At 44.2% G+C, this 16,377-nt stretch overlaps 1 protein-coding gene across 3 annotated transcripts in view; it reads right to left on the minus strand.

Moving 5' to 3' along the window:
- Positions 1 to 27: 27 nt before the first annotated feature.
- Positions 28 to 16,377, minus strand: part of MKLN1 (muskelin 1) — a 104,042-nt gene continuing 87,692 nt past the window's right edge. For 2 of the 3 annotated variants that reach the window (XM_038154799.1, XM_038154800.1), the window contains exons 14-15: positions 12,437 to 12,491; positions 28 to 10,544 (exon numbers count right to left, since the gene is read on the minus strand). In XM_038154799.1, the coding sequence (XP_038010727.1) occupies positions 10,423 to 10,544; positions 12,437 to 12,491 (177 nt within the window). In that variant the 3' untranslated portion in view covers positions 28 to 10,422. The remainder of the gene's footprint in view (positions 10,545 to 12,436; positions 12,492 to 16,377) is intronic. The other variant, XM_038154798.1, reaches the window with a different exon arrangement.

Raw genomic sequence — 16,377 nt, forward strand, 5'->3', positions numbered from 1 at the left:
AATCAGGTAGGAAATGCAGCAATGAGCATCTTTGGCCTTAACCCTTGCCTTCGCAGACTGTAGCCATAATTGTTAGACCAAAAATAATAAATAAAAAAAAAATAAGATTTACCGAAGCATTTCCTTCCTCCCTGCCCCTCCTCCCTTCCCTGTGCTCCTCTTCTCTGCCCCAAAACAGCTTTAACATCCCACACATTGTACAAAGAGATTCCTGCTCTTACCTTTCGGCCAGAGCTTTACAAGCAGCTCAGATGTCCTTGCAAGAGACTTTTCTATTTTCAGATTCAAGAGGAAACGTGTAAATACTTTAGGAGCATTTTATCTCCCGCTCACAGTGCCGTGACCCAGCTGATGAGGTTGATACTGTGACTGCTGCCTACAGAAGACACACAGAACTCATAATCCATGAGGGACTGCAGAAGGAAAACCTAATGCCCCAGGTGGTTACCTGTTGAACCTTGCACATATAGTAGAGCTCTTACATACTGTGTGTAGCAGCACCTCTCACGGGGACAGGAGTCTGATTTACACTGGAATTTACTGAGGAACTGGATTGTAAGAGATTATTCTTGCATTTTCCTACAAATATATTTTGAGAGTATCATGTATTTCTGTCAATAAACATTCTTATGTAAAAGACTCGTGTCGTTGGATGAGTGAGGAGGGGTGGGCAGGTCAGAGGACAGGTTCCAGGGCCACAACTTCCTGCTCTGGAGAGGCTCCATGGGAAAACACTGGAGCAGCTGGAACAAAACCAGCCCAGACCTTCAAGGTAGCCAGCCATGGAAAAGTCTGTATTTTTCCTGTGCAGAGGAAGTATTATAGTGGTGGAAAACCTATTAAATTTAAAAGCCAGAGGACTCAGAGGGGTAGAAAGCTGGGGTGATGTGAGGGCACCTCCACAACAGCCTGAGCACTTGTTTGAGCTCTTGGTGTCTTCAGGCTCTCAGAGGAAAAGGCACCCTTATTTCTGCATTTCACCCTTATTTCTGCATTTCATCCTAACTCACTCTGGTCTGCAGCCCCTCCTCGCACTCAGGTCAGGCTGTGGAGGAGGGAATCAAACCTCACACATAAAGCAGGAGAGAGGCATCACCCAAGGGTAGCAGAGGGGCAGCAGCAGCGTGGGCAGTTCAGCAACTCCACTGGCCTTCAAGCACCCAACATAAAACATTTTGCTCCAGGTCAAGTTTCTGCTTATGTAAAAGAAAAAAAAAAAGTAATTTGTTGAAGTCAGATATTAAAAATCAGTGGTTTGCTGCAGCCTATGCTCTAACTCCAGGCTCCTCCCCAGAAAAAGTTCCTGTGGAAGTGTGGAATATGTGCTGGATTTATGGGATACTGACTGAGCTCACCAGTGAGGTCAGGCAACAGGGCCAGGTGTAATGCACCACTGGTTCCACAATTTCTCCACCACAAAAAGATCTTCACAGGCATTTTTCCACTCTCTGAAGCGATGTGAGAACAAACAGATCTTAAATCAACACCCTTGCTAGCATATACATTTTTATTAAGAAAAAAATGAACAAAATACATTCTCTCCTTATGTACATTACATACAACGTAACTACATTTGTAGATATTCCTTGTGTCATTCATTCATTTATGTACAGCATGGGGCTCACACACCAACCCAGAAATCATCAAAGATGATTTATGCCAAGGAAGAAAATTAACACTCCAGGCTGAACAAAGATCATCCATAAAGAAAAGGGTGGCAAGGGGAATCACCAGAGTCCAGGGAAGATGCCTGTAACCATCATGGGCTCAGCACAGGAGCAGTCAATATTTGATCTGCCTACTAAAACACAGGAGCAGTTCACAGCTTTCATCACCCCACAGATGCTTCTTTCCAGCCCAGGGCTGTCCACACCTCTCAGCTCAGCTCTCCTGTGCTCAGGTGTCCTAGACAAGAACTGCAGGACAGACATCAAAGGGAATCCAGACGGACACCAGAGCCTGCAGGATTGCTGGGGAGATGCAAACGCTTCTAGCTGAGTGCCAGAACAGAACAGAGAGGCCAAATTGTGGAGAGGGGGTGGACACTCACACTTCCAGCACTAGGGAGGGAGAGCCAGCTTTTGGGGACCACACTGGGGTGTAGAGGACAAGATAATGAACACTGAAGGTCCAGACAAACAAACCATCACACACTACAGTGATACCATCAGAGTAGAGGCTACAGCTCAACAAACAGCTCAAAACCCCACCCCAGCCAGGTGATGGTACCCAGCCAGCTCACTGGTGTTTGACCCCAAGCTACCCAGGTCCTGTCCATGCCACCAACTCCCCTAAGAGGGGCAACTGCAGCAGTCTCAAAGGGCAAACATTTAACGAGGCTCAATACTCCCAAAATGAGACACGCTGCGTCTCAGCATCTGAATGCACAACGTGCACAACACCACCAGCCCACAAGGACGGGAATGTCACCTCCAATAATCTGGGAATGAGCCTACAGACTTTCCATTTCTGTCCCTCAGCAAAGTGGTCTGCGTGGTTCGGGCCCTCCAACTCGCAAGACTCCCACGAACACATTTGTTTGTATAATTAAGCTCTTTTCTCTGGCTTATGGTCTCCCCAGCACCCCCTCATTTCCTGCTGTGGAGGAGGGAGTGCTGGAAAGCAGCAGAAAATACAGCTTTTAGCAAATGGCAACAGCTACTAATAAAGAGGGGTTTGTTTTCCTTTCCACTACCCCGCACAGCAGCGTCTGAAGTGAAGGGTGTTCTGCACATCAAAACATCAACGGGAGGGACTGGAATGAGGAGGGAGAGATGAAGGCAATATTCACCCTGCACTGCTAGTTTGCATTCCCCATGACCGCAGCAGACAGGAGGGGAAAACAAGTCAGCAGCACAGTAGTTCTCCTCCATTTTCCACTTTTAAGAGCTGAGTTTTTGTCAAAACCTCAAAAAAAAAAAAAAATCACTTTTCAGCCTTGAAGTGGCTTTTTTAATGAACAGACCCTGTTCACACACCGCAGCACTTCTCTATTTAGTGAAACACTGAGTAATTGATTGAATCCCTTGGTTACTAAGTCAGGATATTTAGAGAATATTTTCCTGTCACTGAGGAGTAAAACCTATCCACTGCTATTTGGGATGTGGAGATGACTGCAACCACTAGAGCCACTGTTATGGTCTAGCCTCCCCACCATCATATTAATTAAAAAGCACCTAATTTCCCCTAATCAAACTGGCAGATTTCATCAGAAAGCTCAAAACATTTTTAGGTTTTAACAGTCCCTTAGGGCAGCCAGACCTGATCCAAAAGCCAACGGGGCTGCACCACTTCCAGCCTGTTTGAGCAGGGTTAAGCCCAACTGGCTTCCTCACAATTGCTGTGGAGAGAACAGAATTTGTATTATTCTCTCTGGTGTCTGGGGTGGAAAGGGGCTGAAGCTGAGGTGAAGCTCAAGGACTAGAAGATCTTAATATTGCATCATTTCTCTCTGAAAAAGAGCCAGAGAATCCAGCTCACATTGTAAAATCAGCTCTAAATAGCAAAGCTACTGTTAGGAGAGTCCTTTGAAGCCCTTCCACAAAGACAGACCACACCTTACACACCTACTCACATCAGCACCCCTGTATTAACCCCAAGACTATTTCTCTTCTCACTCCTACCCTGCAGAAATAAGCCGAACACCCAACACCCATGAAAGTTTTGGGATGATTAGAGTAGGTGCAGGAACCTAGGACAACTTAAGGGTTGGTATCATCACCTTTATCTTCTTGAGGCCACACAAAATAGAACCTGAGATGGAGGCAAGGAGCAACACAGCACTGAATGTGAGGCCATGGAAGGGCACAAGTAAGTAAGCGTGTGCTGCAGTGGGAAATCATCTCCCAGGCTTCCCTGTCCTTACCCAGGATGAGAAACAGCCTTGGAAAGAACAATGTAAATCACAAGGATCCTTCCTGACTGTTTCAGAGGCAGCAGGAGTTTTGCAAAGGAAACAACTGGAGTATGATGTGGAGAAACTGATGTCTCAACACTCACTATGCAGCTCTAACCTTTAATTCCTCTGTAGGTATCCATTAAACTCAGGGAAGTCTGAAGCATTTTAACAGGAGTGAACAGCTACACAGAGAAAGAAAATTCAGAATAAATGGGGGAATAACCAAGGGGTCGTGCTTTAACCATCATACCTGCTAGTGATAAGATTTTCCTTTCAAAATTAGTAGCAAACCCAAACATCTCACCTGACAGAGCCAGTTTTGAGCTGTTCACTCACATTCCTGTTTCCAGGAATGAACTGCAATTCCACGCTGGAGCTGAACAGTCGAGTGAGTTCTAACAGCACTCACACTCTCCAGGTCATCAGTAAAAGCTGTGCTGACTTACAGTGAACAGCTGGAAGCCAAGGCAACACAGAGCTGTGTCTGCACCAAGTATAAATTGAGATTTCAGGGTACCAAGGTGATGCACTGATAGCAGCTCCACTGGAAGCAGAGCACTGAATTTGAGTCACAGCAGTACCTGGAGTTCATCCCTATCAAACCAAGCCCATGAAAGCAAAGCAGACAGCAGCAATGTGTTATCCTCAGGATCTGTGCTTGGGGAAGGTGCTGCCCTGCAGAGCTCCACACCTCAGCCACGCAGCTGGAATTACACACAACCCACGCAGCTGGAATTACACACAACCCACGCAGCCACCGCACCCCCCTCGGAGGTTTAGGATACAACCAAAGCACACGTGGATAACCCCGAACTCCAGCCAGCTCTGTGACTTCTGCCTGGAATGCCAAAGGGATACCTGCTGGCATCCCCAGGAGGCTCTCCTGCAGGACTCTCCAGCAGCAATAAGCAGGTCATTAACTGGCTTCCACTCCAAAACCACGTTTGGATCCATTGCCTATGGACAAAAGCATCTGGAGTCAATTTATCCAAGCACTGAGCCATGGACTCTAATCCTGGTTCCAGTACAGTAAACCTACTTTCTGCACTCCAATTTTTCATTGTACTAGAAACTTTCAGCAAAAGAGGGATTTTGCCTATAAGCCATTACCACAACTTGAATAATCTCCAGTATAACCTTTTCCATGACAGGATATGATTGGGTCTCTCATTCCCACGGGCATTTAGATACACTACCAAGCTTCTGACAGCACATTTACATTTCAACAGTATTTACAGCTTATATATTACTAGCAATCTACAGCAAGAACAAGTCATATAGCTGTTCTCAAACTCTCCTCTCACAAAATAAGACCCATCTCCAAATTAACACATGTACTTATTAAAATAGGCCAAGCTCAGAGTTTCTATAATCTTCCCCCTAAATTAAAACACCAATAATTTTAATTTTTCAACTGGGTCCACCTCTGTTTCTGTAATAAGTACAGCTATAAAACAACACAAGCACTTCCAGAGACATACATGAACTGCTTTTACTGTCAGGACTTCACTTGACAATAGCCAAACATTCCTTAACTCTGAGCCAACTAATAAGCTAAAATTCAAAGCATACACGGGGACTTCAAAGTTTCACAAGACATTTTTCCACTTTTAAAAACAAAGGGACCGAATGGAAACGTATCTACTAATTTTTGCCATTTTCCCCAGAAGTGGCACAGCATTACATCAGCAGAATTACTGCCTGTACAGAGATGGAGGCTGTACACAAGTTATTAGAACTTAAAGTTCACTCAATAAACTTTACAGAAGTACTTATTTCTGGATTCTGAAATGCAGGAGCCAGCAAGAGAGCCGATAGCATTTGTGTTACAGGTACCTACCACCCTCCTGCACTTGACACAAGCAGCATTAATGCTCATCTTCCTCACAGTAAGAGCAGCAAACAAGTTTGCAGCATTCCTCAGGACCCTGCTCTGAACCCATCACTCACCAGTGCAGGTTGGCACAGCATGGCCAGGTCAGCACAAAACTCTGTGACTGAGAAAACTCCCTTCAAAAAATCTGCACACATCAGGAAAATGGTTCAGCAAACAGCTGTTCCACAAAGCCCTGTGGAAAACACTCTTCCAGAGTCATTACTCAGCTTTGGAAGGAGTTTCTTCTGGAAGAAGGAATAGCTCATGGAGCCCTGGACACTTTTGACTGCCAGTTAACGAAACATAGATGAGCTGTTGCAATCCCTGCCCACCAGCCCCACATCTCTGCCACCCTCCTGCAAATAGGTGGGTGCAGGTAATTTGCTTACTGACTCCTCAATCTTTAAACTGTAATCATTAATCATTTAATTTTCAGGCTGGGTAATTATTATCAGTGACCAAAAACTTTCAGCAATTTCATTTAACTTTGTTCCTCCACAAAGGGAAGCTTTTCTGTGCTCTTTAGGAAAATTTCTAATTTCACTCCAGTTGCCACTGCACAAAGCAACGCCTTAGAAAAGCTTTTCCAACTGGGTGTTCCCAGACTGATTTTCCAAAACAAGACTTTGCTAAGTGAAGTTCTGGTAGGAAGCTCCAGCACGATCCCTGAGCCAGCGTGTACCCGTGTACACCCAGAGCCAGGTGCCCAGGCAAACAAAAACCAAATTCCAGAGGTTTATTTACACAACTGGGTACAACTACCTTAACTACCCATGCAAGATGCCACCCAGGGAAAGGGCAAACTGAACTTTTCCAAGACAAAGTTCTCCTTCCTCATTATGCTCAGCAAAAGGAAGAGATTATAAGAATAAACACATGACAAATATAAAGAGTCAGAAGATAACAACTACAATTAATTTCAATGAACATTTTGCATCACCCTTCAGGCCTTCCCAGGACCAATACTAACTAATGGAATCCTCAAAAGAAGAGAGACAAAAAGGTGACTAAAGTGGTTATAATCTCATTTAACAACATGTAACAAAGTCCTTCTGCCACATGACAACATTTTGGGTCACACTGCAAGAGCAGAACATGCTTGGAGAAGTAATTTTGGGAGAACTCTTAACAAGTTCTACCTCATGCCTACTATGAGGGGTTGTGTAAGACGAACATTAACAAACTCACTTAATTCTACCCAATCCAAGTGACCAAAGAAATTAATTCTGAAGGGCTCTATTTCTCTAAGAAAATGCATCACTTGATAGTAAAAACATAAAGAATAATTTCTTGTTTTCCAAGGAGATGATCCACTAAAGAGTATTGTAAGGGTCAGAGTCAGTGAAGAACCAAACACAGGGATTTCAAAGGATATTTTTTAAAAGCTAAATCAAGACTGAAGTCTGGATGTCTGTATCAAGTTTACCCCATCCTGACTTCCTCTAGCTTTAAAAGACATACCAGAACCTTGTAACTTTGGCTTTAAAGACCCAAAACATGATGAATGAGTCCCTCTCTGACAAGGAACGATGCTTTCCTTCGCAATACCTTATTTACAAGTTAACACAGAATTTACAGATAGAACTACTCACTGTAGTGCAAAGATTATGTGGTGTCAAGTTCATACACAAAGTCACCTTATAATCTAAAGTAAAGGCAAATAGAGTATGTTTGTCTTGTCTAAGCTAAAGAGCAGCCTCAGACACAGCCTACAAGCAATGATGGTGAGGTTCAAAGACTTCTCACGCACAGCTCGGATATTTATAACCTCGCATGCACTGGGCTGTGAAACGTTTTCAGGTGGTTGTTTTCTGATCCAGTGGGTTTCTTGACTGTTTGTATTTCGGGCTTTCTGTAATGAGCACATCAGATGATTTCCTGGAATATCATCAGTGTCTTTAAAGATCAGCATGCAATGAAATTCAGACTACTTGTGTCACTGCCTGACAACAAGTGGCTGATTTTAAAAGGAAATTCATACTTCACTGCTCAGAATTTTTGGTTAGAATTTAAAGCAGGTAATGTAGCATACATCAATGCAAAGAGATCATTTGACTCCTAGCTTTAAGGACAAAAAGAAGGGAAGATCCTTGGCAAAGCCTCAAGAAGCCTTCCCTTTGGATTAACCTCTCTGGCCACATGGTGCCTCTGCTGCTCAACAAATACTGCAGAGCTGAGCGAAGTTTCTGCTGGTTAATCACCAGCTGTAATCCATGAACTGTGCTGGTGCGAGCGGCATCGATCTGCTCGGGACAAAGGCAGGTCAATATTTGATCATCCTGAAGTGCTCTCGTTAGCTGGGACTGTCAGTCCTGCAGAAGCCACGTTCCTCTGGCTCAAACAAATCATTGATTTGCACGATGCTACAGAACACAGAGCCGAGGCTGCCGGGCTCCGCGCGCACCCCTGGCGCAGAGGACAATGAGTTAGGATCGAATTCCTGTCACACAAATCCGACCTGACACGATGCACTGCTCACCAGCAACGCCATTCACAGCTCTGGATGTTCCTGAACTTCCCCTGCCTGCTCACCAGGGCTTCTCCACCAAGGTGTATCTTTTGGGTTCTTTCATCCATCCAAGGTGAACACACAACAGTTTATAAAGAGCCTGGTTAATTAGAGAACTGTCACAAAGAGTATTTAATCATCTGACTGAAGCTGAGGATACACAAGCAATGAGACCAAGTGGTAAAGGAGCACAGCAGCAGTAAATTTAAGTACTAAAAGATTGCAGAATTTTGGCTGGTTGTATTAGAAGTGCTCATTTCAATCTCAATGGAAGCAACAGCTCAGCTGGAATATTCCCCCAGTATCTACATTTGTACTGTATAAACTCTACGTTACTTAACAAAGCCTCAGCACAGGTAGCACACCACAAAGCCCAGCAGTGATGTAAAACTTTCTTTGTTAATGGGAAAAAAACCTGCCACGTTCCAAAGAAACAATTTCATCAGATTTCATTTCCCACACCGAGTGGATTCTTCTGCAGACATCTCATTTCCATCCACTGAAGTGCACAGTGTCTGAACAGTCTCAAGTGACAGGTTAAAAACACTTCATTTGTACAGTCCTCCCTGAAGACAAGCCTGGCCTCTGACATACTGTTCCTTTCTAAGTGATTAAACACTAGCATGAGGTTTTGAAATTTATTTCTAATGCACCAGGACTACAAAAGTTACACAAAGAACATGATAAAGAGGCAATACAATCAAAGCAAGCAGACACTCGAGCTCTGAAAAAGACACTTGACTAACTCTTTATTTCAAGAGTCCAAATCATCTTTGCACGCACAGGACTTCCACCAAGTTCAACAGGAGCCACAGCGGGTGCAGCAACGATACCTGACTGGCGTGAACACTGCTGGACAGAAAGTTTTGCAGTTTCATATAAATATTTACATCTGCCAGTGTGTACTGAATGCTCACGGACACTGAATGCAGAGCTTCTAATGCTGGGTATGCATGTCCTTCATTCAACCTCACAGTGCAGCACCAAGCCCTTACAGTGTTTATAAAGAAGGCTTTCAGCAAAAGGAAGAATACATTTTCTATACATATGCATCAGCTCATTTTCAGAGATTTATGCTAAGAAGGCCTCCCTCACATTCAGATCTAGGTCTAAAATGCATTGACAAGGGAGCTGCACTTACATGGGAAGGAGACAAGCTGTTGGGAGCAACGCCCTGTACATGTACACATGGACAAATGCACACAGAATCACATGGAAATGAAGACAATCTGCATCAGAAATCCTACACCCAACCTGGGGTCAGGTTTCCAGAGGTTGGGGATGTGTGTGGTGGAAGACCCAGTTCTGCCAGGCTCGCTGAGGACCCACAAGGTTTCTCAGTGGATGAGCACAGCAGCAAAGAGATCAGTCCCTGAAAAGGGGCCCGTGTGGGAGGTGACCGCACTCCCGTTTTCCAGCTGTATCTCAGGTTCCCTCTTGCCTGCCAGGCTTAAGTGGAAGGCTCCAGAGAACAGGAGATAGGGATGTAGGTCATCAGTTTAGATGGAGTCTCAGAAGCAATTAGACATGACTGTCAGCACAGCTCTGGGAAGGGGACAGAGGGTGTTCGGAACACACGCTCGCCTTCCCGCGACACACCGTGAGTACAAGATTCAGGACATAAATTACATCATCTCAACACCTGCCACTGTCCTGCCACCAAGTTATTCAGCTGCTGAGGATGGAGTCGTAGGATAAAGCAATACATCATGACTAGTTACAAACGAGGAAAGAAAAACCTCTTCCCCCTCTTCCTCGGGAAACACAAAATAAAACCCATCATCTTTAATCCCAGACAACTCACAAATCTCAAATTTTCCCCCATAGGCAAAAAGATCACTGCATGACTGGGTTTTATTTCTTTTTCTTTTTCTCCCACCTTTTCATTTTACATTTGCTAACTCAAAATCCAAAGTCAGAAAAAATATATATATTTAGTCAGAAGTACGTCAGTTACATTTTATTAACCTACTCCAAGGGAAAAGCTCCAGGGATTCACCATACAAGTATAAAACCCCTTTCAAACACCTAGGGGTTACTATATTAACTTCATCCCAGCAGTCAATCAATGCAGTAAAAAAATTAAAATACTGAAAATGGATGCTTTTCCCCTCTTCCATGTGTCCAGTGATTGCTCCGTTACAGCGTGATGAGGTCCACCAGGTTGCCTTTAGGAGGGGTCATGTTGTCTGGGAAGAAGTTGACTAACGTGTCAAACAGCTGAGTTCTCTGGGCATACGTGTGGTCAACATCTGAAAATCCTGGGGGAGGAAGGAAAGGGGAAAGTAAGTCACTCCTCCCAATCCCAAACACTCCATTTAGCTGTGGAATTGTCCATTTGGGATAATAGCTCCCTCTGCCTCCACTAATAAGGCTGCCAGCTCTCCATCCCACTACTGTGAGCACATATACAGAGATTATGTCACCCCAAGCCAGCATTGCCATCAAGATGCCATAAAAAGTAATAAACAAATGCCTGTCAAGCTCACTGACAGCCCTGAAGAAACAGGGGAAGCAGGAGTTCTCAGGGGACTGCTCTGATGTCCCAGAAAACAAAATCCATGCAGCTATTTTTATTTGGTGCCTCATTTCTTCTGTCCTCGGGCTTTCTTCATTATCTTCACTGCCGTAACCAGAACTGCTCCTTGGATTGCTTGGAGTTTTCCTTGAGATAAGCTGTGCTGACAGCAGGAGTCCCAACTCAGAGTTGGTATTTGCTCACTGGACTTGCACCTGGCAGCATCTTGGCACACAGGAGCTTTGCAAACTGGTTTCTGGAGTGCTGCCTCCCAACACGGCAAGGTTTGGTTTGCATTGTTTATCCAAATCCTACACTAAAACCATCAGCAAGAACAATAGGGCAGGCACACAATGATCTCCTCCACTTTGGATTACATCCATTGCTGCTATCTCAAAGGAATGCTTTTTAATTCAGTGAACTCACTCCTCAGTTAATCAAAGTCAACCAAGTTAATAGAATCAAGGAGGGCTGGGGTTTTTATTTTCAAAGCAGCTCTTGATGTAGACATCCTCCTATCTGTAAATCCAAAATCTGGATAAAGTATTGTACCGAGTAAAGAACTAATTCATCTTTTAAAATGCTTAAAACTAGGGAAAAGTTTTGAGGGTGGTGAAGCACTGGCACAGGCTGCCCAGAGAAGCTGTGAATGTCCCATACCTGAAGTGTTCAAGGCCAGGATGGATGGGGCTCGGAGCAACCTGGGATAGTGGAAGGCATCCCTGCCCACAGCAGAGGGGGTTGGAATGAGATATTTTTGAATATCCTTCCAGCCCAAACCATTCCATGAGTCTATGAAAAATCTAACTTTTTTGAAACTTGGGATTTCTTTCTTTAAAAGAAGTTTGATCCTGTCGGTCAACTTGATGTCTTCCAAACCACAGGAACTCAACAGAGCTTCCTCATCCAGCAGGGCAGAACTGCAGTGGGCTTTAACCTTCCCTCAGTTTCTCAGATTGGGAATTATACCTCCATCAAAAACTGAAGTCATCCATTCTCAGAGAGAGAGCTCAGTGACTTGAGGATGTACCAGCAGTACAAGGATGTAATTTCTGCCTGTACCTTTCCTACAGCTTGAACAGGATGAGTGTCTGAGATCTCTCAAAGAGTTAACTGGACAGAGCAGTGAGACAAATCATGGCTTTGGCTCAGCCCTCCTGTTTCCAGCCCTTCACGCCACTGTTTTCTCCACTCTTGACACCCTGCCCAAAGAACTCGTTCTGCAGAGAACAGAGCGAACCAAACTACTCCAGGAATTGCAGTTATCACAGCAAACAGAGCCGTAGCCATGCTGTGAGATTCCAAAGTGACATGACAGGAGGTGCTTTATTCTGACCAAAGCTTCTGTTTACTTGGGTAACAGTGAAGGATCAGATGTAATAAGAGACACAAAATGATCCCTGGAGGCATTGGTTTAAAACCACTGATGTTGACAGATGTTTTAAATATGGGCTTGAGGTATTGGACACTGGTCATTATAAATAACCTCTCAAATGGCTGGGTAGTGGCACTTTGCATATTGAAAAGAGCCTGCAATGTTGATAGGAACTATAACATTTAATATAAAAACCAGCAGAAACTAAGAGTAATTATCAAAGAGAACATCATGTAATTCCTCTGACACACAATACTCACCGAGAGTCGTGAAATCCGAGCCAGACTTAAATAATGCTGAGGCAAGAAGCTGAAACTGCAGAAGAAGAGGCAAAGGGACAAAGAAAGAAAAAAGTGTTATTAACCACAAAGGCAAGAACCCCAAGGGACTCATAGAAGTACAAGTAGCTTTAGAGTTGATGTGTTTCTCTACACAATCCTCCTAACTCCTGTGCCATACACATGAATAACAGCAGCAGGCACTTTCGCATGAGCACTACAATTTGTCACCTTGGCACAAGTTAGTGGTTTTTCCTAGAATTAGAGCAGTGTTGATGCAATGAAAGGTATCTGACTGAGAGCTCCAAAAATCTCATTTTTTTACATATAATTTTTTGCCTCTTTGCCAGAAGGTTAAGTCCCTTCCACACAATAACATTCCCAGGGATTAACATGGTACGGGCTCAGCAGCCAGGGATTAGATGGCACAAAAACAGGGTAACTGCTGGAGTGAGCATGAACTTCTTGAAAACAGAGAAAGCTCTGCCCAGAGAAGCTGTGGATGCCCCAACCCTGGCAGTGTTCAAGGCCAGATGGGACTGAGCAACCTGATCTAATGGGTGGCATCCCAGCCCATGGCAGTGGGTTCGGAACTCAACGATCCTTAACGTCCCATCCAACCCAAAACATTCTATGATTCTAATAGCAACCCTTCTGAACTGCCAGAGATCTCACATCACAAATTTAAGGCAATATCTTCTTAACTAAAAATAAAAGTTCTTTGTTTGGGAACATCGAGACCATGAATAAAAACATTTTACTTAACACATTCATGGTTTTATTCTCCTTTCATGTCTCACTGAGAGACAGTGACCACAGTGTCTTCCTCTGCCCCTGACTGCTGTTTCCAGGAATGCAAGGAACAGAAAAGCTTAGTGCTTTGTCATGCTCCTGCAAAGGAAGAGTTGATTCCTTAAAGCCTTGAAATCTTGTGTCTCCTGCCTGTATGTCTTTTCAGCACACAGCCTGAAGGAAAAGAAGGGAGGAAAAAAAATCCAGAAGAGAAGCAAATATGTTCAGGGAAGGAGTGGAAAGAACAGCCAGGCATTACATATCCATCAGTTTAATTTCAATTTCAATAAAAAATGGGAACACAGACAGTTTGTAGGCATGTAGGAGTGGAGAAGGTGATGAGTAGCAGCCAATGTGAATTTGGCAACAACAAATTGTAGCACATCAATCTGATTTCTCCTATGAGGCAGAAGGCCCTAGGGATGGGACTTGGCAATGGACCTTGTCCATTCTGACTTTCACAGGAATTCTAACACTTTTCTATGATATTTAAGGCACACTGTCAAGGCATCACTTAGATTAAGCCAACAGGGAAAGGCAAACAGGTCAAATAACTTTTCTGTGGGTGGCCATCAATGGTTTGACATCAAAATGGAGCCTTGAATCAGGAGTGATTCATCTGTGCCCCAGGGTCAGCATCACCCTGGGTTTTCAGTGATAACCTGCTTGGCGGAACAGGGCAGGATCACCAGACCTTACACCACACTCAGACTGACTGCCAGCATGGAACAGACAGCCTTCCAACTGTTTTTCCACTTAATCCAAATTATAATGATGGATTGAGGTGCATTTCACCAGGGCCAAGTGCAAATCAACATAAACAGGAAAAATCAGCAATACAGAACAGGTGCAGAGGCTCTGCAAATGCACTTAGGCACTACAACAGATCTGTATCACTTTATTATAAAACTGACAAAGGCATGAAAAGGAGCAGAATCTTTAAATAAAATACTCTTGCTGTTATATCAAGGTTTTAAAGTCTCCTCTACAATAAGGAGCCCATTTTGGGATGCCCTGTATCAGCTAGCAACATATGAGGAAAGCACTAGAAAAAATAATTAAGTGTTCTGAAAAGCAAGTTCTACAAAGAAAGCTCAAAGGAGTGAGGGCTGCAGAGAACAATGGCCAAACACAAAACTGCCAGAAGTCACAGATGCAAAAAGTAGAAAAAAAATAGAAAAAGAAGTAGAAAAATTGCTACAGAAAGTAGATCTACAACCAAGTGCAAGAAGGTACAAAAACACTTCAGTAAGATCAGTTTCAATGTGACATTAAAGGAAAAATCAGGCTAAAATAAGGACTGTAGTGTCTGGGGTAAGTCTGCATCCTTTGGGGAGGGTATGGTGAAAAAAGACAGGATTGAGAAACTGGAGATGAGGGGAAGGGGGTGTAAAGTGCCCCCCCGGGTGCAAGGCCTGGTCACACTAAATCACTGCAATGCCACACGTGGATTCCACCGTGAGCCTCATTTGTGAGAGCAGCTTGGCTTCCCAGCAGCACCGTGCTTAAACAGCTGCCCAGCATAAATAGCTCCAAAAGTTCCAATAAAACCCGTGGCTAAATCCGTGCAGCTTCTGAGAGCAAATGCCACGCTCTGGCCATCCCTCCCTCCCACACGATGGCCTGACGGGCCCGCTGCCAGCTGCCTGGTGGCACACCGAGCTGGGATAAAGCAGGTGCCACGTGCTCCCAGGGGTTCCCATGCTCCTGCAGCAACGCCCTGCTGGGAGCACAAAGCCACACTGGGGCTCAGGTGCCCGACTAAGAGGCCAGATGAGCAGGGTTCAGCCAAGAACTCGCTGAGCTGAGACCAAAACCCCGCTGAAAATGGCCTCTGCCAAGTTTCCAGCCTCATCTGCACCAGGCATGATGGATTTTCACGGCTACGAGTTTCTTTGCAGGCTTTGTGGGGCAGGAAGATCTTGTTCCCTTCTCCACTGATGGCACCACACTTGAGTTAACCTTGAGGGCCGTTGTTTGTTTGGTTTGATATTTAATTTGTGTATCAGCTCACACTTGAAAAGCACTTTCTGACAGAAAAGTCAAGCATGTGAGTTAAGAACATCAGTAAAGGACAGTGCTGAATGAACTTAAGCTGGTCCGTTCTGCATTTGTATTACAATCCCAAACCCAACAATGTTTTCCCAAAGGATCCATATGTTCTTCCAAAGTGTAGGACAGTTACTGCTCACTCAATACCAGGTCTCCTACAGACCATTCCCAGCAGATATCCAATGTACTATTTTCTTCACAAAGTACAAGCTCTGCTCTAAAGAAGGAAATGATTTCTTCATCAATTTTCTTATCATATTAATTGTTATTCTAACAGATGGCACTTCAAATTCTGATTAATTTTGGGTCTATTTGAAACTAACAGTATCTGATTTTTCAAAATATGTAGTGTTATGCAACAGCTTCTGAATTCACAGAAAAGCATGGCCCTCAAGCAAATCACACCTCAGATCTCTCCCATCAGGCACCAGAATGAAACACCCAATTAATGACCATCTAGGAAAAACAATTTGCTTAATATCACACAGCAACTCTGTTATGGAGACAAGAGCAGAATTCAATTATCCAGCAGAAGCATCCAACTACTTTAATCACACCACCACCCATTTTCTTCTGACAATCCCTCTGGCTCACTGGCTTTATCCATTCCAAATTAAGCCTCCACTCAAAAGACAGCAATTCCCTTTGTTACACAATTAACTTCTCTCTTGGAGATCCAACCAACCTCCTGAACAGAGGCAGGGGTTCCTTGGAGATAAACAGATCTAGTTAACTAACAGAAGGTTATATACTATGTCTATTTTTATATATTTGCTGCACACCTCTGCCTTTGCACAAACAAAATGATTAAGGGGGAACGAGTAACTCTCGTTTGGGATACCTGGCCAGCTGTATGAATCAGACACAATTCCTCCTCCTCCTCTGTAATGCCTGTGGGTGAGTGCTCAGATCACAGTGCAAACCAGCTCCTTAGCTTTGACCAGCTCTCTGGGGCTGGTGACTCCCAGCACAGGCTCAAAGAGGCAAAGAGAAGCTCAAACCCTTTGAGGATGGAGCTGTCGCTGAAATTGGGAAGGCTGAACGCTGTTTTTGTAAAGGCTCCTTGGCTCCAGAGCCTC

This window comes from Motacilla alba, chromosome 1A, assembly GCF_015832195.1.
Source record: "Motacilla alba alba isolate MOTALB_02 chromosome 1A, Motacilla_alba_V1.0_pri, whole genome shotgun sequence".
NCBI lineage: Eukaryota > Metazoa > Chordata > Aves > Passeriformes > Motacillidae > Motacilla > Motacilla alba.